The 25,898-nt window shown below is 40.8% G+C and overlaps 2 protein-coding genes across 5 annotated transcripts; both read left to right on the forward strand.

The window, feature by feature from the left end:
• Positions 1-2,061: 2,061 nt before the first annotated feature.
• rgs8 (regulator of G protein signaling 8) lies at positions 2,062-9,477 on the forward strand. 4 transcript variants are annotated; one of them, XM_029001580.1, is made up of 6 exons: positions 2,062-2,206; positions 5,591-5,699; positions 6,086-6,193; positions 6,278-6,339; positions 7,843-8,009; positions 8,119-9,477. In XM_029001580.1, the coding sequence occupies exons 3-6, from the start codon at positions 6,096-6,098 to the stop codon at positions 8,311-8,313; spliced, it is 522 nt and encodes a 173-aa protein (XP_028857413.1). In that variant the 5' UTR covers positions 2,062-2,206; positions 5,591-5,699; positions 6,086-6,095; the 3' UTR covers positions 8,314-9,477. The 4 variants fall into 4 exon arrangements, with proteins under 4 accessions (XP_028857413.1, XP_028857415.1, XP_028857414.1 ...); XM_029001582.1 differs by having other exon boundaries at positions 6,086-6,178; XM_029001581.1 differs by having other exon boundaries at positions 5,591-5,675.
• Positions 9,478-14,324: 4,847 nt separating this feature from the next.
• Positions 14,325-16,058, forward strand: rgs16 (regulator of G protein signaling 16). The gene is made up of 5 exons (XM_029000686.1): positions 14,325-14,439; positions 14,615-14,704; positions 14,817-14,878; positions 15,164-15,330; positions 15,443-16,058. Exons 1-5 carry the CDS (start codon positions 14,396-14,398, stop codon positions 15,650-15,652), a joined length of 573 nt encoding a protein of 190 aa, XP_028856519.1. The 5' UTR covers positions 14,325-14,395; the 3' UTR covers positions 15,653-16,058.
• Positions 16,059-25,898: the final 9,840 nt, after the last annotated feature.

Raw genomic sequence — 25,898 nt, forward strand, 5'->3', positions numbered from 1 at the left:
TTTACGTGTCCCTTCAAAACTGGGATAAAAATTGGAATAATACATTTTGATTGCATGTGTGTCTGGTTGAGTCATTTACATACAGTTTCATGTGTGAATGTGAATTAAGATGTGCAATTACAAAGCCAAACACAAAAAAAATTAAAACCTTCGCTCTCTCTAGTCTGACCGTTGCAGTTAAATAATGAACCACCATCAGCACGCCCACTTCCCAAGTCCATGCCGGCCATCTCTCAGTATAGACAGAACATATAATACAACATTGATGCAAAAATAACTTGCAGCAGTGAGATGGCCTGCGAAAGCCATGCAAAAGAAAATGCACACTGTCACCAGAGAGGAAGGAACCTTGGTGAACCAGAACTTAAAATAGCATTCATTGTTAATAGCACTCTTTACTTGCCATCATGCTGTCGAAATTCCATTTGGTACCCTTAGTTTGAGTGCATGATATTTAATTTATAAAGGAAGCTTAGTTTTTTCCCAAGTTACAGCAAACCAGATAAAGGCACCAGACTGTCTCCACCAAAACATGGTTTCACATCATGTATAATTCAACCTGACCTACAGGTAGTAGTCGAGTTGTAAAAAACATTCAGGGGTTGATGGGGAATTTCAGCGTTTTTGTGCTGATGAGAGTGCACTTGGTGAAAGACCAACTATATACCATTTTTATTGTTATTTAAATAAAACATATTATATATATATTACATAACCTAAAACAACATGTGTGTCAGATGCCCAGATTTACTCACAAAGCAGTCAGGTTTTGAATTTTCACTCAAATACTGGTATATGTGATCATTGGCTCTATTGGCTTGCCGTAGTGGAGTGCGAACGGGATGTCATGGCTGCCCACTGCTCACCAAGGGTGATGGGTGAAATGCAGAGGACACATTTCATTGTGTCCATGTGTGTTTCACAATGACGACATCACTTTCACTTTCAAAGTCCTTATGCATTCACTGTTTGCTTTTGTAAACCATCAAATAAATGAACTATGGAGAGACCTGGAATACAAAAAAAAAGTTGTGCCCACTTGTATAATGAACTGGAACCATGATAACAAAATCAGGGTTTGAAATAGCTGGTTTGTTTGCATGACCAGAGTTGACGATCGGGCAAGTGGTCCGGCCTCTTCGCCATCGCTGACCACTGTGTACATTGCGTTGGTCGAGCCTCAACCGGAGAGCACAGGTAGAGGACTGCAGTGGCCAGAAATGCAAATTATTCAAACGTTCGCATTTTACAGCTGATTTCATTTTATTTGTTGGATTCCGCAATTCCGTCTGTCCAGACCTAAATGGACCTATGCATTCATTGATAAAAAAGCACAAGGGATGGAACAGAGGGATGTTCGTTCAAGAAGGGGGATGATTTCCTTTTTCACAACCTTCTTTTGAAATGCAGGACATATTGGCTTATTTCCTTGTAAGAGCTGGTCCTCACATTCTATAATAGGTGAGATTTGTCATAAACTCTGACAGCCCATAATCTGGAAGTCGATTGCAATAAACAAATGTTCATTCGTCCACTTTCAAGACCACAAATTCGAGGTCTGTTACATTTTGTATGTACTACACAGGATGTTCCCGCAAAGTTCAAGTTCAAAGTTCACTTTGACATTAGACACTGAAGACCCCTTTACCATAATCGTTTACCATTAAATGTTATTTGCACTTCCATTTAGCGGCAGTCATTTTAAGTCGTAATTCATGAATCTTTTTTATTGTGAGTGCAGGAACATTTACAAATGTTTTTATGTTTTCCATGATAGGTAATTAACTTTTATGTTTATTACACTTTAACGTACAGTAAGGCTTTGCAGTTATAATCCAGTTTTATCCAACTTGAGGTTCATAATATAAAATTCACTTTTATCTAGCTGAAATGTGGAGTAGCACTGAAGACTACCAACGTGCCCGTCCTGGAAGGCCACAGTGTTTGGAAAAAAATATAAAAAAGGAGCATCAATCTCTCTCCCTCTGCGAACCCACCCCCCCGCCCCCGCCCCCGCCCCCCGTCTCACTCCCCCCCAGTTTTTCACACCGCTGAACACAATGTGTGTCTCCCACTCCTAGATAGCTGTAGATAGCTGTAGTCAAGACGAGGGCTGTCAGAGCCTCTGTCGGATAACGCCGTCGCCTCCCGCACTCAGAGACCTCCACGCAGACCTGCGGGGCACCTGCTCATGAGCGTGGCGAAGGTAAACTCTCAATATTCATATCCCTGACTTGACGGTTGCGTAAGCTTCGAGACCTGATCTCTCAGCGTTGTTTATTGTGATGCGCATATTATGATGCACACTGTGATGCCTGCAAGACAAAATACTATTTATATAATAACTATTCTGCACACAGTTTATTTACGTATATTTATTAATTTTCAGTTCTTACATTCTGTCATCATTTAAAGAAACCAGCTCGATTATTGTCTGTTAAAATAAATGAGTGCTAATCTATCATTTGTTAATTATTTAATAATCTGCACTCATTATTAAGCCACGTGCACACTTTACACGTGGCATCATGATGCGCGTGTGTGTGTGTGTGTGTTGTCCCCGAACACATGCTGCTTTGTGGTGGGATCCGTATTAATTACCTCCAATAATAGCTCAGAAGCCTTTTGAGACAGTAAATGTCATGAAGTGGAAGTGTCAGAGATGTGAGGGAACTTTGAAGCCCACACACATGCCACCTACAAGGCTTTTCACTTGCTGGCAGGGTGGCTTTCTCAAACCCTGTCAACAGACGGTGCTCTCTCAATTAGGAAAAGAAAAGTTGCATCCTGCACCCTGAAGAGTACACTCACATCCAGCACTCCACCCTCATGCTTTCAAGAACTGCTTTTCAGGCAACATTATAAAAAACCCACCCTGTCACGTTGTGAAGACTATCAGGAAAGTGTGGCTTCTACAGTGAGTTTCCCCAGCACGAAGCAAAGTGGTGAGAGCAGAATGCTCAATGCATTGCCATAAATGTTTTTTTTCTTAAAGCAATAAATGTAAACTTACATTTTGAAGTCGTAGTCACAAATTAAATATGCAACAATAGAAATAGTCTTTAATTTAAGGGGTGGTAGTAGCCGAGTGGGTAACACACTCGCCTATGAACCAGAAGACCCGGGTTCGAATCCCACTTACTGCCATTGTGTCCCTGAGCAAGACACTTAAACCTAAGTTGCTCCAGGGAGACTGTCCCTGTAACTACTGATTGTAAGTCGTTCTGGATAAGGGCGTCTGATAAATGCTGTAAAAATTGGACTAACTGATATAGTCCACAATAAGGCCCTGCAGTATGCCTCAGGGCATCTGGCATCTGGGATATCAGCATCAACAAATATAAATTACTAAATAAAAATAATAATAATAAAATGACTTTTAATTTACTGTTCAATTTCACATCAATTTGACACATCAATTTCATCACAACCCTATTAACAGGCATACAGCATACCATAGAGGCTTTAATCATGTTGCAACTCATCAGCACATTATTCCAGATAGCTTTCTTGTTAAGAAGCAGGATGCCCCCCTGAGATCATAAAGATTAGCATCTGAGGTCCTGTCGTTGTATCTGTGGTGCCTTGAGGCATGAGAGTGGCATCGTCATGGTCACGTGAATTGCACAAGAACAAGTAACTGCACTGCACCACAACAGTCTGCTCCCAAAAAAAAAGCCAGAGTTGTGCTCCAGTGTGCAGCCAGTGCCAGGGATCTAAACCGAGCATCAGTGACCTTGCGGACGGTATGCAGAGGGTACAGATATAAATAGAGACAGTGATGCTGTAAACAATGGAGTGACAAACAACCCTCAGGATGGCGGGGAGCCCCAGGCTTTACCTTCGTACTGTCACAGTGAGGCATGAGATTTGGGATTTGGAGCGTGCATCCCACCTTAGAGCCGATAGACCTCAGGTGAAACAAGGACACAATAGTTTGCCTAGAAGTACATTGTCAGGAAAATGTCAAACATTAAAGTGGAGAGTAGACAGGAGAGGGGGAGGAAGCACCAAGCACTGTTGCCCAAAAATATCCTCAGCATGAGCGTGGGTTTTTGGACCTGAACCTGAACAGTGGGCTCGTTCATTAAGTGCTCAAAGGACAAGGCTGATCTTAGATCAGCACATGCTACTTGGAGATTCTTTGGGAATATGATCACAGATGGCTCAGAGGGTGGGGAGTGGAGGAACAGCAGGTGGGCGTGTCACGTATAGGCCGATAGAAGCTGACACAGTGAGACGTTGTGCTCCATCAGTGGTAACAGCCGAAATTCTGTCAATGTCTGGTAAAGCTGCCAATCTGACAATAATTGCGACAGTTTGTATGTTTGACCAACACATCAGTCTCAAAGTGCATCAAAGCCTGTGGTTCATTAACACAAAGATGTATAGCTGTGCTTTCATTAAGCCTCCAGTCATATCAAAAAACGTTCGGAGCCCAGTCTGCACAGTTCATTGGGTCGAGAATTGAGGTTATTGGGGTTCAATCACACATTCGAGGATACCTTTTTGTGCAGAAAAGCAATGTGGGACAACACACATCAACATGGGCTGAAAGGAGCCGATGTGGGCACTCAAAACATCAAAGGGAATTTTCGGGCCGTTGGCTCGCAGACGGCCCGCTCGGCCTCTTGAAATAAAAATGAATGCTGGCTATATTTAAAGTTCATGCAGCATCTAGCCTTTCATCAGGATGTACGGAGTCTTTTTTAGCTGCCCCTGCAGGACTCCTCCTTTGCTGCATGACTGCGTAGTACATGAACTGGCCTCTTCATGACTACACGGATTTGTCAGAGGGTTTTAAATATAGCAGGGCACGTGTCTCATCGCAGAAGAAGGGAAAGGGCTGCAGGCTTTTAGCATTGAAAAGAGAGAAAAATAAAAACGGAAATGGATATATCTGACAGAAATTCAGAAATCAATGTGCTGTAATAGGGAAACACATAGATTTTTTTATTTGATTGTTTTTGATTCATTTAAATTAACAACAAAAGATGACATGAAATCTGTAGGTATTGCTTTCCTGACAACTGGTCTGCATGTTTACAATCGGACGAAGTGACTCCTTCTACAAAACAGAATACCAATAGTTGAGTCTTGTCATAGACTAAAAAAGAACGTCATTGAAGTGTTCTGTCCAAAAGTACTTAATGCATGAAAACAAAACAGATCCATAGGTGTTATGCAAAATTAAAATTTTTGTTGGATAATAAATGTATCTATAATTTAGTAGAGACAAATGTCAGATTTCCGATTAAATAATGGTACATTTGAGTTAATCCACTATTGCTGTGCTACTCTCCATACCAGAAAATGCTTAATGGAAGTGAAGTTAATCCAGAAAGAACAGCAGCATAGGGACATTAGGTCATTTGCCATCTGTAACCTGCCCTTTAAACCATTATCAGAAGCTGGGATACTAATTGCTTAATTAACAGCAAATACACCTGCTTTCGGTATGCTTTTGGAATACTTTTGTGTCCCTTGTCTCGTTTCGCATTCATATTGCATGGCAAGAGCTGGAGGCATCTGGCATTTTGCTAATGAAATCCTGAGAGAATAATCATTAGCAAACTGTTTTTTCCTCCAGACCTGTACATAACACTGGAGGAGTTCCACTCGATCCACAGACTGAGAGACCATTACCAACCAGTACTTCACAAAGGCAAAACACAGTGAGTTGAGACGGGAACTCAGCTGTAAGTACTGCAGGGTTCTTCTGATACAGCTTTAGTCACATGCTAGATTGGGTTAGTCTCTGAATTAAACAGCCTCATCTGCTCTTATTAGACTGAATATCCCGTCAGACCTTCTGCTTATGTATAAAACTAAGCCACCCGCTGCACTGTCTATTCCAGCAGTTATTTTACGGCCAGCGGACAGAAGACATTATAGAAAATTGCAATTATGCCAAGTTTACTGTGACCTACTGTTAATCATTTAATTGCTAGAATATTTCCTAGCAATTAAATTTCCTAGTGTTGTGCATTTAACTGCATTATATTAATTATAAATGTCTTGTCACTGTTATTAAAGTTGCCTATTATTTATCAGTGATTATTTGTTTATTTGCTTTATATTGCAGGGCAGTCAACATGAAAACTAGACTAGGCTGCCTATCCAACAAATCAGACTCCTACGGTGATTTCTCAGAGGTCCTTCCATCTGCTCTGGACAGGTCAACGCGATGCAAGTGTGTACAACCCCCTGAAACCAGGACGTAACGTATGTCATTTTAAAATGTTATCCCTGTTTATGTTTCTCTAAAAACACTCAGGTTATCGACGGATGAAGTCATCCGATGGAGCGATTCATTTGGCATTCTTCTGTCCAGCAAGTGTAAGTTCTCAGAACACCATGTTTTCTGGAATAAGTGTTTTTCTACAATCCACTTTATTAACATTTTTTACAGAATGATAGCTTGTCCCAGAGGTTTTCTGCCCCCAGTGCATTCAGTCCACTCGCAGGTGCACTAAAGAGCAGCACCTAAGGCAAGGCACAATGAAAATAGGCCTTTCCGTAAGACTCCTGCTCTTGTTGATGGTGCAGGGGGCACTTCACAGCTTTTAGCCGTGGCCTCCCATGTAGATGCCAAACCAAATTGCAGGCTGAATTTGTTCATGCTGTCATTAGCTGGAACGGCCTGTTCCTGTGCATTTTTTTTTGTTGTTGTTATTGTTAAATCCACCGCTGAAATCACAAATAGCATCTTATCTGTGTGGATGGGTTAAACCTAGGCTGCAGAAAGGACTATATGAACTGTATCCATTTCTAGAGGGGCAGCATGGTTGTGTTACTGACAGTTCCATTAATGAAAATCTTTTATTATGTGTATTTTAATTTTTGCAAAAGAATCAACATTTGGGACTGTCTAATTAAATCAAGCTTTTTATCTGATCAAATATTCAGAACTTAAGTCAATAAATGTAATGATGATTTACATAAAACACTTTTTTTAAATCTTTGGAGATTCCCAAAAGATTTAAGCTCCACTTTATTGTCTTGTCCCATTAACATGAACATTTTTTAAAACAATGCTGTTAACCACTATGACCTTTTAATTTCTCAAAACTGTGTTTTGTCATCTTAATAATCTTTTAGCATTTTCCTACTGTTCTACATAACTGTTGTAAGACCAAAACTTTATTTTTGGTCCCTGGGAATTTTACACTTCTTGCTGCTGTACAGCAAATTCGTGTTCCATACCTAATGATAATTATGATTTGTAGGGACTGAATGACCTCTTCACATTAACAGATTGGAAAGCCCAATCACGTAAAGACAATGAGCAAGTACCTTCTTTAAGAGCCATATAAAACTCATCATTACATAAGCTATAGCACCCAGACTGCACTGTTTCCTCCTCATGATACTGTGGGGACACGTTGCCTTTGTTCTCACCTCTCAATTGGCTGTTTATTGAATTTGCAGGGAACACTTTTATCACATTTGCTCTAGGCCATCATTTGTCCCAGTCCTGGGGCCTATATTATATTTTGTTAATAGACTGCCATTCATTGTGCTGATAAAGAATTATTCACAGGCAGACTGGCATGGGGTCACAACAACAACACCATCTGTAGAACTGGGAAAATAATGTCCTAGACCTAACAGGCAACAAAACACAACCTCCTGAGGTGTTCTCAGATTGTCAACATTTCTCATCCTAATGAATGGGGATAACACATCGATTTAGGATATCGCCCCAGTTTGTTCAATTTACGGGGGGAATTGTTGGGCACAGGGTTTACACCCTACCAAAATGTATTAAATATTTATTAATTTATGTATTTATTTAAACACTAAAATATAATTTAATGGTATTCTTAATGCTATTCTTAGATGGCCTGGCAGCTTTCAGGACGTTTCTCAAAATGGAATTCAGTGATGAGAACATTGAGTTCTGGTTGGCCTGTGAGGAATATAAAAAGATCAAATCACCCGCAAAGCTGATGTCAAAGGCCAACAAAATCTACAAGGAGTTCATCGAGGTGCAGGCACCCAGAGAGGTACAGTGTACAAAAAGTTCAGCCCTCACATTTGTTCAGCATTAAACGGCATGAATGCTCTTAAAGCCCGCAAGCGGTAAAATCTCTTTTTTTTTTTTTTTTTTGAAAGGTAAATATCGACTTCCAGACCAGAGAGGAAACAAAACAAGGAATTCAAGAGCCCACCCCTGCCAGCCTCATCGTAGTCCAAACCAAGGTGTACAGCCTCATGGAGAAGGACTCCTATCCTCGCTTCCTGCGGTCCAAAATCTATCAGGACTTGCTGAAAAGGGCCGACACCCAGTGTCAAAGGAATTCTGTTTGAGATCTGTGTTGTGCTCATTAGATTTTGCAGATAAATGACAATCTAAATTGTCCCAAAAGTCCATTGTTACAATGCAATTTAGCAAGGACGTATCCAGTTCATTTTTTTATTGTGCTATGATGTAGTGGTTTAAATTTGTACCTTTAGGATGCGAACAGAATGGCATGTGGAATGAAGTGTAATATCAAAAGTTTGTGCTTTTATATAATTTTATGTTTTTTCCATCTTTATCTGATGAACGTACTCTAGGTAAGGTGAACAATTCAGCGTTTCAGCCAGGCATGATATTAAAGCCTCAGGGAGTTTGCTCTAGAAACAGCCTACAAGGAACAAGCCGTTCAGTTTATTCACTGGCTTTCTGCTTTTGATTTGCTATTTTTTCCACTTGGATCAACCAGTAAGACAGACTTGATATGACAAGTTCTCGACTGCAGCCTTATAACTGGGTCAAACATGGCTACTACTAAAATGTAATAAAGTCTTGAGCAAAAATAGACTGTGTCCAACAGGAAGGACTCTATGTTTTGCCAATTAAAAGCCATAGAATTAAGAAAAATAAGCAGAACCAAAACAGTTGCATATGCTAATTGTAATTCAATAAGCCATGTTTTTAATAACATTTAAAAACATGAAATAAGCCTATGGAAAACAGCATCTCCTCAGCAGAGCTACATATCAGTGTACACCATGAAAAAGAATAAGTACTCATTCACATTACATTTACATGTATAGCATTTATAAGACACCCTTATCCATAGCGACTTACAATCAGAAGTTACAGGGACAGTCTGCCTGGGTAAATACAGGGTTAAATGTCTTGCTCAAGGACTCAATGGTAGTAAGTGGGATTTGAACCTGGGTCTTCTGGTTCGAGTGTGTTATCTTCTAGGCTATAACCATCCTATTGGTGTACTGGTGGAGCTGGTGTCATTGGACTCATTATGTAAGCTTTGTCTCAAGGCAGACACGTAGTACATTTCCAGACATGTGATGTTGTATCTTTTCGTTGAACTGATAGACTAAAATGGTTCCTTCATTTCATTTCACAGAAAGAAAAGGTTTTTAAATATTTTCTTTATGCTAAAAAATGTGTTCTATCTCCGAAGGCTGACACTTCATAGCCCTCCATAATCTCCCTTTCAATAAATGTATTTGCTCCAGCTACCATTTGTCAAAACTAGGGCAGGACACCATCAATTCGTACTACTACAACTACTACTACTACCACTGACCACAACTGAAGCTCTTTATAAAATGCACACAGTAATGTCAGCCACAGCATGTAACTATAAGAATAATTCTAGAACAACCTGTTCATTTTGCTTATTGAATTTTTTTTTTTTTCCTTCATCTAAATTTAATGTCTGAATATCAATATGTTTTGTTTACACATAAACTGTCTGGGGCATTGGGTTTAGTGCCATCTTCCTGTACATGAATGTAAAGAGTCTGCAACAATTAATAACTGAGAGGGCCAATCTGGACTTCTATAAGGGCCAAACTAAGATACTACATCACTGGGTAATAGCACAGTGAAAAACATCAGAAATCAGAAACAATTGAAAAATGTGTCCTTGTCTATGTCACCAAAGAGGAGAAGGCAGCATGATGCTTCAGAAAACATTCTGAGAGGGAACCTCTATTCACCCTATACTGTTACTATGGTCAATTGCCAAATTTTGTTGTTAGCCTTTGATAGGAAATGTTTAAAGCACAATATTCATCCTTCACATTATTGTAAAATATTATTAGATTTAAGCATATGTCTATATATTTATCTTCACGGTGTAATGCTGTGTTAATTGTTGTTGTATTGTGTTTTTTACTTCATTACACTAGTGATGCCTCAAGGAGGTCCGACCTGTTATGTACTGATTCCAGAAGTGCAGTCTCGTTTGCCGATGGCTACGGCGACTTCAGATACAGTGATACATATGAAAATGGAGCATTTACCAAATCATTTTCTGTGTTTCATAACGGGACTGAGAGGACAAAGAACATCCTCGTCACGAGGCTCCTTGGTTTCAAGAAGTCAAGAATCAGCTCAGAGGACCATCCGACCCAGATCTGGGCCTGGCAGAAAATAGGTGCTCTCTGCACATAGATAGGGGGTAATTGGGTTGCTGTGGCTTTTTTCAGGCAACCACCTCAGTGGTTTTTATAGTTCAATATGTTCAATATTGGAGTTTTGCAGGCTACTGTTTATTTTCATCAACTGTATATTATTAATGCAATAAGTACATGTAACAAAAGAATGGATTCCTACAGAGGGTAATGAAAGGGAGTAGAAGTTTTTTGGATGACTCAACGCATTGTTGTTGGCTGAAGGAGCGCAATGGGCAAAATGTTCAGTTCATATTTGCAGTATTATACATTTTGTACAGTTCTTTGTATTGGATGACTCATCCATTCTAGCTAGTCTGGGTCTGGCGGAAAAGAAGTGTTGCAGTGTGAATAGGGTAATCAGGTAAGAATTGGCACTAGATGACATCATATCATTTATTGTACTCTTTTCATGTCCCATGTACAATAGAGCACCTGTTATGGGAAAATTCTTGTATTTTCTTGTAAAATTGCAAATTGTTCTCTGTATTTTTTGTGTAAAAACAATATATTACTAATGCCATTAAAAAATGAAACAGAATTCCATACAACAAATCCTGTCTCTCTGGTCATTACTGTAAATAATTATTTTACTTGATTAAAATATATATTTTTGAAACCTCAAATTGGAATTATTATGTGCAACACTGGCAACATCTGCAGACCTGAGCCCAGACTTCCCATGAGAGCTAGAACACAGATGAACAACAAGAGGTCAGGTTCTCCCATGAGAATTATGAAGGGAAAGCTGTGTATTTTACACTGTGTTATGCAGGCTCATTCTAGTTAGTGTGTTTGAGAGAGTAAACAACCAAAAAAAAAAACACTCAAAGGGGCACGTTCAAAGTATGCAAGCACTGGGAAGTGCTGCCAGGAATCATTTCCATCCTGCCCTTTCATGGCAAATGATGGGGCTTATTCCCGTATGTGGTGCAACCTCCACCCACTGGCGGTGCTAATTTACAGTATTTCACAAGCATTACTTCTGACATGGGCCTTGAAGAGCAGCTTAGCACTCCACCAAGCTGTGCCGTCTTGTTGCTAGGGAACGTACTGAAAGCAGTGGAAAGTCCTCGTTTTATGTCATTTATTGATGAGGATATTTTGAAAATTAAAAATTTTAATGACAAATCCACCTTTCAGTTCTTGTCAACCCTTACGTTTTTTGTGCCTGCTGCATCAGGCATGAGTGAATATTAACATTTCAGCTATTATACAGTAGATTCTGCAGAAAACACCTCATCCCTGACCATGTTCTAAACCCAATCGAGATGGTTTGGGGTGAGCTGGACCGCAGAGTGAAGGCAAAGGGGCCAACAAGTGCTAAACACCTCTGGGAACTCCTTCAAGACTGTTGGAAAACCACTTCCGGTGATGACCTCTTGGAGCTCACAGCAAAGGGGGGGTATTTTGAAGAAACCAGAATATTACACGTTTTCAGTTATTTCACCTATTTTGGTTAAGAAAACACATTGAATGAGAAGATGTATCCAAACTTTTGGCCTGTACTGTATATTCATCTGCTTGAGTCTGTGGGCCATATCACCACGTGGATCAGACTCACATGGCGTTGGTGCCCTGTTCTGAACTTAACAGCTCTTGAGTAAGAACCTCTGAGCGCTGAGCTCTTTGTTGTGGATACAGAAGCAGTGATTGAAAATTGTCCCACCTCTCATTGGATTATGGTGACAGCGTTTGGATCCTTTCAGCTTATATAACTTTTACACCCACTGTCACTCAAATGACAATTACTGCAAAAAGCATCCTTAAAAAGTGCAGGAAAACTTACCAGTGCCAGTAGCTAGCTGGAAACACACTTGAACCAATAAACCTGACAACTGAAAAGTCTTTAAATGCAAATGTATTAGATTGCATGCTACATGAGGTATTACAAACCAGTAGATGCCTTATAGTCGAAGTCTGTCTGTGCCTGAGTTTTAGCTGTGATTTAGCTATATAAAAGTATAGACAGAGACAAAACTGGGCTGCTCAGATTTTCGAATATACTTTTGCAGAGGACCCAGGAACAAGAGTACAATCAAAACAGATTTATTAGCATATAAAAGATCAATTATGGTTGAATATGGTTTATATTGATCCATTGGTCTGCATATCAACGCAGTTGTAACACAATTATTCTGTTTGCATTGGTGAACCATGTGAAAATTGAATGAAGGAGCCATGTTAACCTGAATAGAACCAATTTTCATAGTTGTATGGATGTTTCACCTGAAGTTCACCCTGTCTCTTATGTTACGTTGAATTATTTTTCCCATCTCAATCAAGGTATTTGAGGACACTGAATTGAAAAGGCCGGATCACCTTAAGGTGCATCCCCCAGAAAATCAGGTGAGCTTGAAAGACTACCTGCAATGCTTTCCATTTCCTGCCGCTGATAGAACCTGCATGACACCCCCTCTCACCACCTCAGCAAGCACAGCTGACACGCATCCATCAAAAGCCGCTTCCCACAGTGACTTCTCAGCACCAGCTTAATCAGTCTGACCCAGAGCGTCTGATCTCTCCATGACCACGCTTCAAAGGCCATGAACAACATGACTGTTTCACCCCCCCCCCCCCCCCTCTTCATTTCTCTGTGCCTCGAATAAACAGTTTACTGCTAAAGGGGGTTTACATGTCACAAGACACAAAGATCACAAGGCAAGCATTCTACAGGCCACCTTCATTCTGACTTTATATAACCACACTTCTCCTGCTTTTGTAATGACTCTCAATACGGCATGAAACATGCAGCCTTTTGTGTCTGATGACCTTGTCAGATGTTAATCTCCATGCCTCAGAAGTGGGGACCCCAGACATATCATATCACACAAGCTCTAAAGATCTTTGTCATGTCAGAGCAAGATAAGTCAATTTTTCAACATTTCCAGCCCTTGATAACAGCCCGTGGTTCTAATATTGTGGTAAGACTACCCAAATTCTACCCCAATAGAGTATCAGAGAAAATGATTTGACTGTTTATCCTCAGAGCAGTGGTCACACCCATGCCTGGTGTCCATTTCACCCAGATGAATATGCGTGTTAACCTTTGACCTTTATTGTTTTCGCCTGTGTCTTGTCTCATAGCACTGATTGTGCTCATCTGTGTTTGTTCTGTCTTTTGTCTACCTATGACCTACTGTTTTTCTGCTTTTCATTTGGTCTGCGTGCCTCTTGGATTTGTTCGTCAACTTTGGTAAATTAAATCACTTCCTGCCTCTGGACCAAGGCAGTGGCACCAAAACAATGAAAAGAAACCAAATATGTGTCATATAAGCAGACGGCAGTATAGCTAGATGGCGCAACTCAGAAGTAGCGCACCTCAATGTAAATCAAAAAATATGACGATTCTGAGTAATCAATAAAAAGTGACCGATAGGATTTCATTTTTCAGTTTATTGCAGTGTCACATAATTTTCATGCATCGTAATGTTTCATTATTTCATCGTAATGTTTCATGATGTTTTTTTAGGCATTTCCATTTCGGGGTATAAAACAACCTCCTCGCCACGGCGTAATTTAACCGCAGTGCGACAGTGATAAGAGGCGTGTTGCGACACAAGGCTCGCCCCTCCCTGACTTCCTTTGGCTGCTCACTGTCAAGTGCGGTATTAAGGAATTATTTATTTGTTTGTTTTATCTTCAGAAACATAACCGGAAGCAAACAGCACAAAAGGGCACATGGTCCAATACAGGGGTCACAGAAATGATCAGAGACCAATAAGGGCCTGGTTGTTTTCCAACCCTGCATCACCCTCCATCAATCTCTCTCTCACACACACTCACACAGAGAGAGAGAGAGAGAGAGAGAGAGAGAGAGTGCTCTGCAGCTATTGGCGGAGAAAGCTGTGATGTCTTGCTGCCTGCTATATAAAAGCCCCGACCACTCGGTCTAAAGCCACATTGCTGACACATCTGTGTGCCAAACTCCGCTCCCAAAGGACCTTAACACGTTTTCCTTCACCAGCCTGATCACACCATGTGCAGAGGAATATCAGTGCTGCCTGTCACGTGCATGGAAAGGTATGGAATATTATTCTGATTTAACTTTTTGCTCTGGTGTTTGCACTGTTATTGGAAGTGTTATAACTGAGAGTGACACTGTAAGTGTTTAACATGCTTTTAACATGGCAGAAAATTCCCTTTTTTGTCACATATCTGTGCAAAGATTATGATGACCTCTGTTGGTTCCTCACAGGGTGAAAGGCCTGAAAGCATGTTTCGGAAGCTTTCTTCAGAAGCAGGGATCAAGCCTTTCGTTGTTGTTCTACAAAGTTGGAAAGCCCAGGTAAACACCGAACACAATTTACTCCAACATTTCTTTCAAACCCTCTATTTGCTGCTCGTCTGTAAAAAAAATGTCTCCTTATTTATGATCTGACATGTTCTTTCATCCGCAGGCCTGCGTTGGAGGAATGTCTGCGATGGAAAGAGTCTTTTGAAAGACTCATTGCTAACAAACGTGAGTGTTTTGCTCGGTCTGCCTTTGAAATGCACTAGCACTGTTATGAAGCTCTAGGCAAAAGTTCTGCTGCTGCATAGAGTTATGGGTTTGCACACCAGTGTCAAAATTAGCCACAGAAACAGTGTGGGGGGAAAAAAAGTAAAGATTTACCCTGGATAGAGCCCAGCAGGTATAAAGCGCGACTGAAATAAGATATTCTGCAAACGTACCTCTGTGAGAGGTAGACACGGCGTTCTGTAAGTGTGCGTTTGGGTAACGGCTGTTCCCTCCTTTCCCCTTCAGATGGGTTATATGCCTTCAGGGCCTTTTTGATTTCCGAGTACAGCGAAGAAAACATTGCTTTCTACCTGGCGTGTGAAGATTACAAATGCACAAAATCGGCTTCCAAGCTCCCCACCAAGGCGGCAAGGATATACAAGGAGTTTATCGGGACAGAAGCCCCAAGAGAGGTAGGTTTCCCTTTCAGCTTCCTGAAGGGAAGTATTGTATTGTAAGTATTGTTTTATTCAGTGTTCTGATCAAGTGGTGTTTTTTTTTCCTTTTATTGCGTTCTGTGCTCAGGTTAACATCGACCACGAGACCCGGGACGTCACAAAAGCCAACCTGAATCACCCGACGGCGTCCTGTTTCGACATGGCTCAGCATCGCATCTACATCCTGATGGAGAAGGACTGCTACCCACGCTTCCTCAGATCTGCAGCCTACCGAGACCTGATTAGCCATCTTACCATAAACTGCACGCAGCATCCCAGAGGCGGCAAGGAGGCGTGAATACATGGATGAGCACCGCTGCTATTTTTAACCCAGCGAGGGCGAAGGAAACGGGGCATCTCGCTGCACGGCTGGCTGACTGCTCACTCTTTATGTAACGACAGATTAAGCCCCGAGGCTGCAGGGAGAATCAGGGACTGGGGATTAATAAAGAGTGGCAGGGCGGAGGGGTGCAGGCCACATCGCTCCGCTGGAGGTATAAGGAGGAGAGGACTGCTGCATTAGTGGTTCTGGCAGAAGGTGGAGGGGGGAAAAGTAGTTATGCAACCAGAGACACTACAGTGCTGCCCAGCTGCACTGGTCTCAGGATGGGAGGATGAGGAAGGCAAGCAGCTCCCTGTGTGAAATATTTATAAAACTTAACGTATTTCTGTATTTATTAATTTATTACACATGCTTTGTACTAAACATGTAAAAAATATATGTTTTCTCTTTCTCTCTTTGCACTACAGAAAATGTAAATAAAGATAAATCATAGAAAAAATTTTTTTTGGTTCATTCTTTCCCTGGTGGATGAGCAATCTTTGCATGCAAATCATAAAGATATGCTGAAGTGACACTGACATGCTGTATAATCAGGTGCTTGTAATATGCCCATTTAGTAATTCATTGTGTGATTTAAACATTATGAACATCAATTTGATTGACATTTATTGATGGACATATATTTTTCTGTAAAATAAGGTTTATAAACCCATCAGAACTTAACATTGGTTATAAAACAACTCATATTCTCATAATTTAATGAACTGTTTCTTATTTGGCAGCAGTTTTAAACAAAGCAGAGGATGGGTCTGGCAGATGGGGGAGGTTTACAGAGTAACCAAGGCAAATGTTTGGAGCTCAGGGAGCACACAGAAGCCTTTCCATTTTTTTGTGAAGCTGCTGGAGAAGCGGCACGTAACACAGTGAGATTAGGAGCGTGGTTCTTGGAAACAGGACGTTGAGTTGTTGGCACATGTACAGCACATCCACGAAATGCTAATAGAACATCATTAGCTGTGAGTGTTCATTTAAACAGTCGTTAATGGAAAACAATCATTGCACCTTGTTATTTGCATATTGTACCTATAATACACAAAAGAAAAAAACTGCGAGTGTGTGTTTTATGCTATTTGATAGCAAAGGGAAAGAGAGATACAGAAGTAATATGCATAAAAAATTTAATTTAAATGACCAGATAGAAAACCACCTTTGATTGGCTCAGAAGGCAACATGGTATTTAATATTAAATGATGCAGTGAATACCTTCCATGTCAGCATACACATTCAGGGGAAAGATTTCAGAAGGACCTGCATCAAGCAAATAAAACAACTGTCTGACTCAGCACTAAAGCCTGGAAGGAAAGCGGATAACCAGCAACTCAATGGGAAAAGTACAGCTCACTTAAGTAACGGAACGAGAACTTGATGAGATTTAAAAAAGGTTTTGTACATGAACTCTGAAATGCAGATTTACCCAGTTACAGGTGTTAATAAAGAGAAAAAGAAAATGAACTGCTCAGAGAAGATGAGACTCCATTGTCTCAGATGGATTGGCCACCACATCCTGACTTTAGGCTGGTTAAAAAAAATTTGACATGCTGAAAAAAACATCCAACTCTCCCGTCATCACTCTGAAATAAATGTTTCAATTTTGTCAAAAAACAATAAATCCTGCAATCAAGGGGAATACTGACATCTTGTGGTAGGGAAAAACAATGCCTGCTGTATTGTGCATAGCTAAGCCTTTATTATACCTCATTTACATTTACATTTCCAGCATTTATCAGACGCCCTTATCCAGAGCGACTTACAATCAGTATTTACAGGGACAGTCCCCCCTGGAGCAACTTAGGGTTAAGTGTCTTGCTCAGGGACACAATGGTAGTAAGTGGGATTTGAACCTGGGTCTTCTGGTTCGTAGGCGAGTGTGTTACCCACTAGGCTACTACCACCCCTCGCAGTGCATTCTCTGACCCTCCAGCACTGCTCACCTGGTCCCTGTCTTGGCCCCTAGATCCAAGGAACTAAGGAATTTCCCCTCGAGGTCAGAACAACTGAGCGGAACCTTAAGACCTTCCTCTTTAGACAATACATAGACTTATAAACTCTTGTATTCTGACCTATGTAAGAAAAACAACAACACAGTGCAATGATTGTATTCATAGTTGGGTTCCTGGACAGAACTGATGGAAACCTCATAGCACATGGCAAATTGCCTTGGACAAGGATGTCTGCAGAATGTTGTGAAGGTTAAATGAATTGTGTGTGGTTTGCTGTTGATTCCACTAGTCTGCTGCCTCATGCTCTTTTTCTTGATTCGATGAGGCAGTCTCATAAAATCACTGAAATATTTTAGGATCCCTCTAAGGGGGCCATTGTGGTGGGTTAACAATTAAAATGTAGCTACATTTTTGAACTGCAGAGGGTGCTACAAGACTTTATTAGATAGTTACGCTGCAATCCAGAAGGTGCTCAGGTCACAGTGCATTATGAGGTGTCAGCCCGATGGCTAAACATAATTATACAATTACATAGAAATAATTTTTATTAAAGAAATTAAGTATTAGAGAGAAGTGTGAAGTGCCATCCCTAATTTAATATAGTGTAAGTGCAATAGTCTAAACTATATTTAAGGGAATATAGTAAATTAATAAATAACATCACACATTGTATTCACATTACAGTGACACATTACACATTATTTTCTTTGTATTTGTTGCTGAACAAGATCTGAAGTGCTTGTTTTTATCATTGTGATACACAGCACACGGTGACACAACGAAATGTGTCCTCTGCATTTTACCCATCACCCTTGGTGAGCAGTGTGCAGCCATGAAAGGTGCCCGGGGAGCAGTGTGTGGGGACGGTACCTTGCTGAAGGGGACCTTGTGGAAAAGGAAAACTTACCTTGCCATCATTTCTCCTCTCAATTGTACTATGAACGTTACAATGTTACCGTCACTGTGCACCATCATTGCATCACTACCAACTCTATTATACTTTACAGTCTTTGGGAAACTGCAATCTTTTAAGTAAAATGTTGGTTTCTTTGAAATGTATTTAGTACTGTAATGACCTCGGTGGCACCTTGATGGTTCGGGATTTGATCCCACAACCTTTCAGCTACGAGTCCGAACAAGACATCTTTAGTGCGTTGAAATTGACTTTGTATGCTTGAAAAGGTGCTGAGAGGGTTTGGAAATAAGTTTATTCCCATTTCTGTTCAGGTGGTTTAACTATTGATCAAACTCTTCCACAAACCTTCAAATCTATTTAATTAATTGGTTTTACTTTGCATTTGAAAACCAGTTACATTTGTTTGATGTAATTGTCACATGATACATATTTTTAATTTTGACTTTTCACCAGATTTCTGTAGTTTAAGTACAGTATGTACAGGCATGACAGGTACGTACATAGTGATGATTCACAAAATGTTTCGGCTGACTTGGGTGACCTGAAGAGGGGGTGGATGTAGTCTAAGTACAAACTGTCTGAGAAAAATCTTACGTTCCCCTGATGCTCATGAAACCATGACATTTGAATGGCAAGGGGGTCGTACTCTGCTCCTCTCTACTGCTGTCACCTTTCCTATAATGTGACACGGAAGTGTCCTACGACATTTGTTCTCCATCCCGTCATTTTCTTCGTCAGAATTGTTGGCCGACACAGTATGTTGTCATCCAAGTATATGAGGGTCTCAGTGGGGCTGCCAGTGTTCAGATCACTGAAACAAGTTTAGATCTTGCTGCTTTCATCAAAACAGAAACAGGGAAGGAGTCTCCTGCTTCTTACACTCAAAGCGTGGGAAAAGTACTTCTGCTCATCCCTTGTGGAAAAGGAAAACTGTGCTATCCAGTGACCCCAGCCCATGGGGCTTTCAACCCTCTCCTGTGGATTGCCTCTTTAGCAGTCCGGTTCTGTACGTCCAGCCTGTTTGTACATGTCATCCTTTACGTGGGGCTACTGTATGGAAGAACATGGGAGTTGATGTAACCACAAAAATGGGTAAAGCATCCGTGGCTTTTTAATGATCTTTCTGGTGACATATACCCCCAAGGATTCGGTCTGACATCCTCTTGCCTGTGGGGTTCCGTCCACGCTAACTAGTTTTTGAAGACATCTCAGCTTCATGCATTTCAAATTAGATCCTCTAACTTTGTTTGTGGCCAGAACCCCTGGTTGCCTTAAAACCACCAAAGCTCAGCATGCCATGAAATGTGCTGATCTTTGTATTATAATGTGGTTCATTATTCAGATCAAGAGAACAGAGACTTTGTATTCTTCCCATGGAATGTTCCATCTGAGAAAGTCACGTCCGTTGCTGGATTAGAAAAGGATTTCACGTGAGTGCATCTCTACTTTGCACCGTGGCCGCTGCACATCCACTAGTTACAAATGCCGCACCGTTAACATCAGCCAAAGATGATTCCAGACAGGCTATTCTCGTTATGCTGCATCCTCACATACTCCGATGCCATGCAGTAAAATTCCTCAAGTTCAACACCAACGATCACTTGACATCTTGGTATGAGACCTAATGGAAACCACATGCCTCACAAAACACTCTTCAGTCAACTTGTCTTGAATAATAGGCCTCAGAATATTTTACGCGATTTCAATCTAGCAACACAAACAGAAGATCAGATCAAGTATTCCTTTGTGCTTGAAGCACAGTACAAAGTCTGTGTGTGTGTGTGTGTGTGTGTGTGTGTGTGTGTGTGTGTGTGTCCCACATCTGTTTAGTTTTTTTCTGCAGGACACAGTCACTGGATTACTTGGATTATTCATTCACAGTCAATCTTTTAAAAATGTTCCACTCCTGGTAATCTTCAGTCAGGAGGTATTTTAAGCGATAAAAAAAAGACATCAGGCACTCACCGAAAGTTATAAGGACTAGGGGATTAATATAATCCACAACATGATATCACAACTAAACCAACATAGTAACAAAACGTACATAGGCAGTAACTAGGATAGCAGCCATTTTCACACCTTTTGAAGGTCATGATGTTAAAAATATTGATTGATAATTTATGGTGTTCATGTATTTATATGCATATAATGTGTGTGTGTGTGTGTGTGTGTGTGTGTGTGTGTTTAGTGTCACACACACACATATATGCGTGTGTTTATGTATGTGTGTGTCACACACACACATATATATAACATTTGTATATAAGCATAATTCATCTATATGAGTAAAAGGGTTAAATTGTTTATTTCTGAGAAAGAAAATCACTTTTGAGTCACACTCTGTTTTCCAGCTTCCCAGCCAAGGATTACAGACTACCAAGGTCCATAAAGTAGCAGATGTTTATAATTCCCACAGTTCAGCATAAGCATAGCCGTCCGGTTGCTCAGCAATCTCCAACATCTACCAAGCGGTCATGATCACCTCAGACACAAGCAATTTTCCATAATGGCTTAACTTCGGTATCAAGTTTGGTTTGGCATTCAGTTATCAGGCAAAAATAAATGTCTGCAGATCTGGCCCTGTTGTCGTGTAGAACAACAAAAAAAATCTGCTCATGATTGGGAGTAATTTTAATGATGATGATTATGTAAACCAGGGAAGGACAGAGCTGTTTTTATACTGGTGCTGTCTGAATCAGATATTTCTGTGATCATTTCCATTCTTTTTTTACGTTCTAAATATTTTTATATTGAATGGATATTTATAAATCACTGAGGATTTGCATTGCATCTTGTGAAGGTGCAGTGGTGGCATAGCAAGTAACGAAGCGGACTCGTAATTGGAAGGTGCCACTGAGGTGCCACTGAGCAAAGTACCGTCCCCATACACTTCTTCCCGGGCGCCTGTCATGGCTGCCCACTGCTCACCAAGGGTGATGGTTAAATACAGAGGACACATTTTGTCGCACCATGTGCTGTGCTGCAGTGTATCACAATGACAATCACTTAACTTTCACTTATTTTTTTTAAATAAGTTGGTCTTCTATAAAAAGGACCTGCTTACAACAAAAAACATAATTATAATCCTACATTTGTTTTATTTGGGTGCTCTGAACACTCTTAGTAAGATACATATTGCTAAAAATCTGAGCACAAAAGTAATAAAAGGGGAGGCGTAATGCATTTCTTGTAAAGTCATTGTCCAGAACCACCGTGCAGTGTGGTAATTGCTGCTCATATACACTAATATGCTTTATATTTCAAAGAACCCATGCAGAGCATTTTTTTCTGACATTCTGCTGCTATTGTACAGAATAGCGTGTGACTCACATGTGTGACGTACATGTCAATTACATGTGACCTTTGCATCAGAGCAGAACACTTAAGGTGGTGCGACTCTCTCTAACCTCACAGGGATCTTGTGCAGCATACTTCATTACAGTGGTAATTGACACATGGTTTAAGAAATACGTTCAAATCAATATGAAGATGCTTTTATTAGTAATTTATTACATTTTTCGGTCATGCTGAACATCAGTTTGGGATTTTTTACCTCAGATTTACACATCTTACTTACATTTTTAATGAAATGGAAATTAGTGTTTTCAGGCATGGAAAATTGTAATGCCCTTTTTACACCCATGGCTTGATCTGGGGTTATATAATAAGACAAGACACTAATTCAAAGTAAATAATTTATGCCCCAGATTCCTCATTTATTAAAAAGAGCTTCTCCGGAAAAAGCCTTTGCAAATAAATGGCTTTATGTAAGCAATTAATGGTGCTGTGGGAAAAATCAGTTTAATTTCCTCTGGACTGGTCTGTGATATTGAACAGGGTAATATTATACTGTCACAGGCCACACAACTCAGGTCCCGCAGGGCTGAACTTCCACAAATCCCATTCAGCAAATTTTCTAATGAGCTAAATAGGAGAATATGGTGGAGTGTAGAAAAAAAAGGTTCTTGATGTTGTATTCATCATCCAAGGTTGGTGCAAAGGTACTGAATAGGGTGGCAAATTGTCCTCATGACATACATGGAATATCATCTGCCTTTTGCTTATGCTGGTAGGGCATTCTGGGAAGTTCTGCAGTAGTGTGGTCTTCCATTTAAATCCTGCCTCATGGAAACAGTGGGAGTAATTCATAAATGTACGATTGACTAGTTGACCAACAATCAATTTTTGTTCACCTTTTCCACATCTGTCCCCACCAGGGGAGACCAGGGTTGGCTGTCAGGTCTATTGCTGTCAGTGTGCATGGTTTGGTTTTCCACATCATCACAAGATTTAAGGGTTGGATGGTTTGGGGGTGGGCAATTGTTAGCTTGCACAAGGTGGGGATTAGGGTAAATGAGTGAGCAGGGTGTCCTCATTTCCAGCACCTCCACTTTCATTTTTTCAATATGTTCATGTCCTCTATGTCCACTATTCATCATGTTTTACATTAAAGTGCTAGTAACAAAATTATTGCATCTTGATGTACACTCCACTCCACTATGGATGGACAGATTGATGTACAGTACAGACCAAAAGTTGTGTTTTCTTTATTTTCATGACCATTTACATTGGTAGATTCTCACTGAAGGCATCAAAACTATGAATGAACACATGTGGAGTTATGTACACCGGACCTGAACCCAAAGTCAAAGTGAAGTGATTGTCACATGTGATACACAGCAGCACAGCACACGGTGCACACAGTGAAATTTGTCCTCTGCATTTAACCCATCACCCTGAATGAGCAGTGGGCAGCCATGACAAGCGCCCGGGGAGCAGTGTGTGGGGACGGTGCTTTGCTCAGTGACACCTCAGAGGCACCTTGGCAGATCGGGATTCGAACCGGCAACCGAACCGCATGTCAGGCAAACGTTATAACCACTACACCACAGAAACACTGGAGCATTGTGGCAATCGAGATGGTTTGGAGTATGTATTGATGGGGCATCCATAAAAAACACACGAGTTCTGGAAAGGGAGCTACGGCCATGCAGGAGGTGGCAATCGATTTCCCCGGTACTATCAAAAAGCCATGTGCCACAATGCCCCAGTGTAATCGCAGCATTGCCATTGTTGACATTTGCCAGGGAAGGAAGTGGCATGTCAAAGGTCACCCCCAAACCAAAACAAAGGCATGTAGTGACAACAAAGTCTTGAGATTAGGACAACATTTGTGTTCACTGGTATGTTGGGTGTGGTGGGGAGTTCTTTTCTTTTGTGTTTTCTTTTTCTGTCACACAAGGGTTCAGGCTAATGCTGATGTTAATAATCTGTTAAAAATATTTTAGTCACAGAGGAGCAGACTAATACCATAATCACCAAAAAATTCAATGTAGGTAGTCAGCTTCCTGCTATTAATATCTGATCATAACAATTGAACTCAGACTGGGGCGACGATTCATCTTTCAGCAAAACAACGACCTGAAGCACACAGCCGAGATATTAGGAGTGGCTTCATGACAACTCTGTGAATGTCCTTGAGTGGCCCAGCCAGAGCCAAGACTTCACCACTCCCTTACTCTGTTTCTTCTGACTTAGCTATTCGGACTTGGGCTTGGTTTATGTTTGGACCCCAACACACTCAACCCAGTGCTTGCTTATTGATGGAGATTCAGCCCAGCCCCCCATTACTTCTGCCTCGAAATATTATAGTCATTTTATATTATTAAAACATTTGTATTATTGTATTTTGTGGACCCATACATATAAATGTAATGCTTTTTATATGTGATTTCTGATGAAGAACGTACCCATCGGTAACTACTCAGTACACTCTGACCTTCTTGTCCATCATCCATCTGCTAGAACCACCCTAAATCTGTTGACAGCGCAATCAGGCATGACTGAAAAAGCAGCACTTCCAGTTTATGGCAACGGCTGAATATTTCAGCAACATGTATTGTTGCCAGCGTGGGTAATTGCCATGGCTGGTTGGGAGCTGAGCATATGTGCCCTGAACAAACATTTCAGTGACCAACTGTCTTTTGTTTATATAGCTTAATGCAAGTACCCCGGCCAGCTACAATAAAAGATCTGAGGTTTATGAAAAATTCATGGTTTTATTGTACCCTGCTCACACAAATTCACTTTAGTTTGATGAAACAACTTGTGGGAAATGCATGAAAATTCTATGGATTTTTCATGGAGGGGGGAGCATGAAACAATGCATGTCTCATGTTTTTAAAAATGGCATGGCCTATCTATTCCATAATACAATTGGGTCTGTGAACAATACATGGTAATTACTATGTGGTGGCCAGATATCCCAGTCCATAAAGCAGGACCCTGCTCAAACACAAACCTGTAAAAGCTAAAAGTACATCTTTTTCTGCAGGAAATGTATATTATTGGTGACTGTATTAGTGATGGATCATTAATGTTTGACTTTTCTTTCTGTTTCTGACAGTCTAGTTTAGAACCTGATTGATAACTACTTACTACTATGTGTTATGCTTTGTTTGAACTGAAAAAGGATAAAAAAGGATATTCTGTCCTGCTAAATGTGTAATTGTATATTTGTTGAACTGCCCTTTGAGAAGACGATATTTAATTCTAATTTTCCATGTCTCTAATGGCTTTGTTTTCAGTGAAACTGTCACTTCGGCGAGCTGACAGGGGAGGCAAGCGCAGAGACGGGACATTCTGGGAAATAAAGGAACTGAAACAAAACCAGGCTCGATGGCCAAAAACAGTGAAACTTAACAGGGGAAAACCACAAACAAACCCGCAGGCGTGTGGCGATTGCCAGAACTCAAAACACATTGAACCGTTGTCAGGTCCACACAGAAGTTCACCAAAATGCTGCCGCTGGAGAGGGGCGGAATCAAAGGCTTTTTAAAAGCAGTCCGGATTGGATGCAGCTGGCAACATCACCTGGAGCCAATCCTGGCAGAAACTGAGCCCTGCCGGTGATTGAATGTCAAGTGCAGTTTGTTCATCCGAGGGATCACATCAGGAAGAAATATGAATATGAATTGGTGGCCTAGCGGTGGCCTAATCAGAAGGTTGACGGTTCGAATCCCGATCCGCCAAGGTGCCACTGAGGTGCCACTGAGCAAAGCACCGTCCCCACACACTGTCAGGGCTGCCCACTGCTCACTCAGGGTGATGGGTTATATGCAAAGGACAAATTTCACTGTGTGCTGTGCTGTGACAATCCCTTTTTTTTTATTATTGAATGCCCATATCAAAGTAATATTGAATGCCCGTATCAAAATGATTACCAAGACAGAGAGTCTTTTCCCCCAGGTTTCTCCACCCATTTCTCCACCCGTGAACAAAAGTCTTGTAGAGATCTTGCCTAAAATGACCAGAGCAGCTAGGGCCACAGAAGGGAGTTGGTTTT

This window comes from Denticeps clupeoides, chromosome 13, assembly GCF_900700375.1.
Source record: "Denticeps clupeoides chromosome 13, fDenClu1.1, whole genome shotgun sequence".
Taxonomy (NCBI): Eukaryota; Metazoa; Chordata; class Actinopteri; order Clupeiformes; family Denticipitidae; genus Denticeps; species Denticeps clupeoides.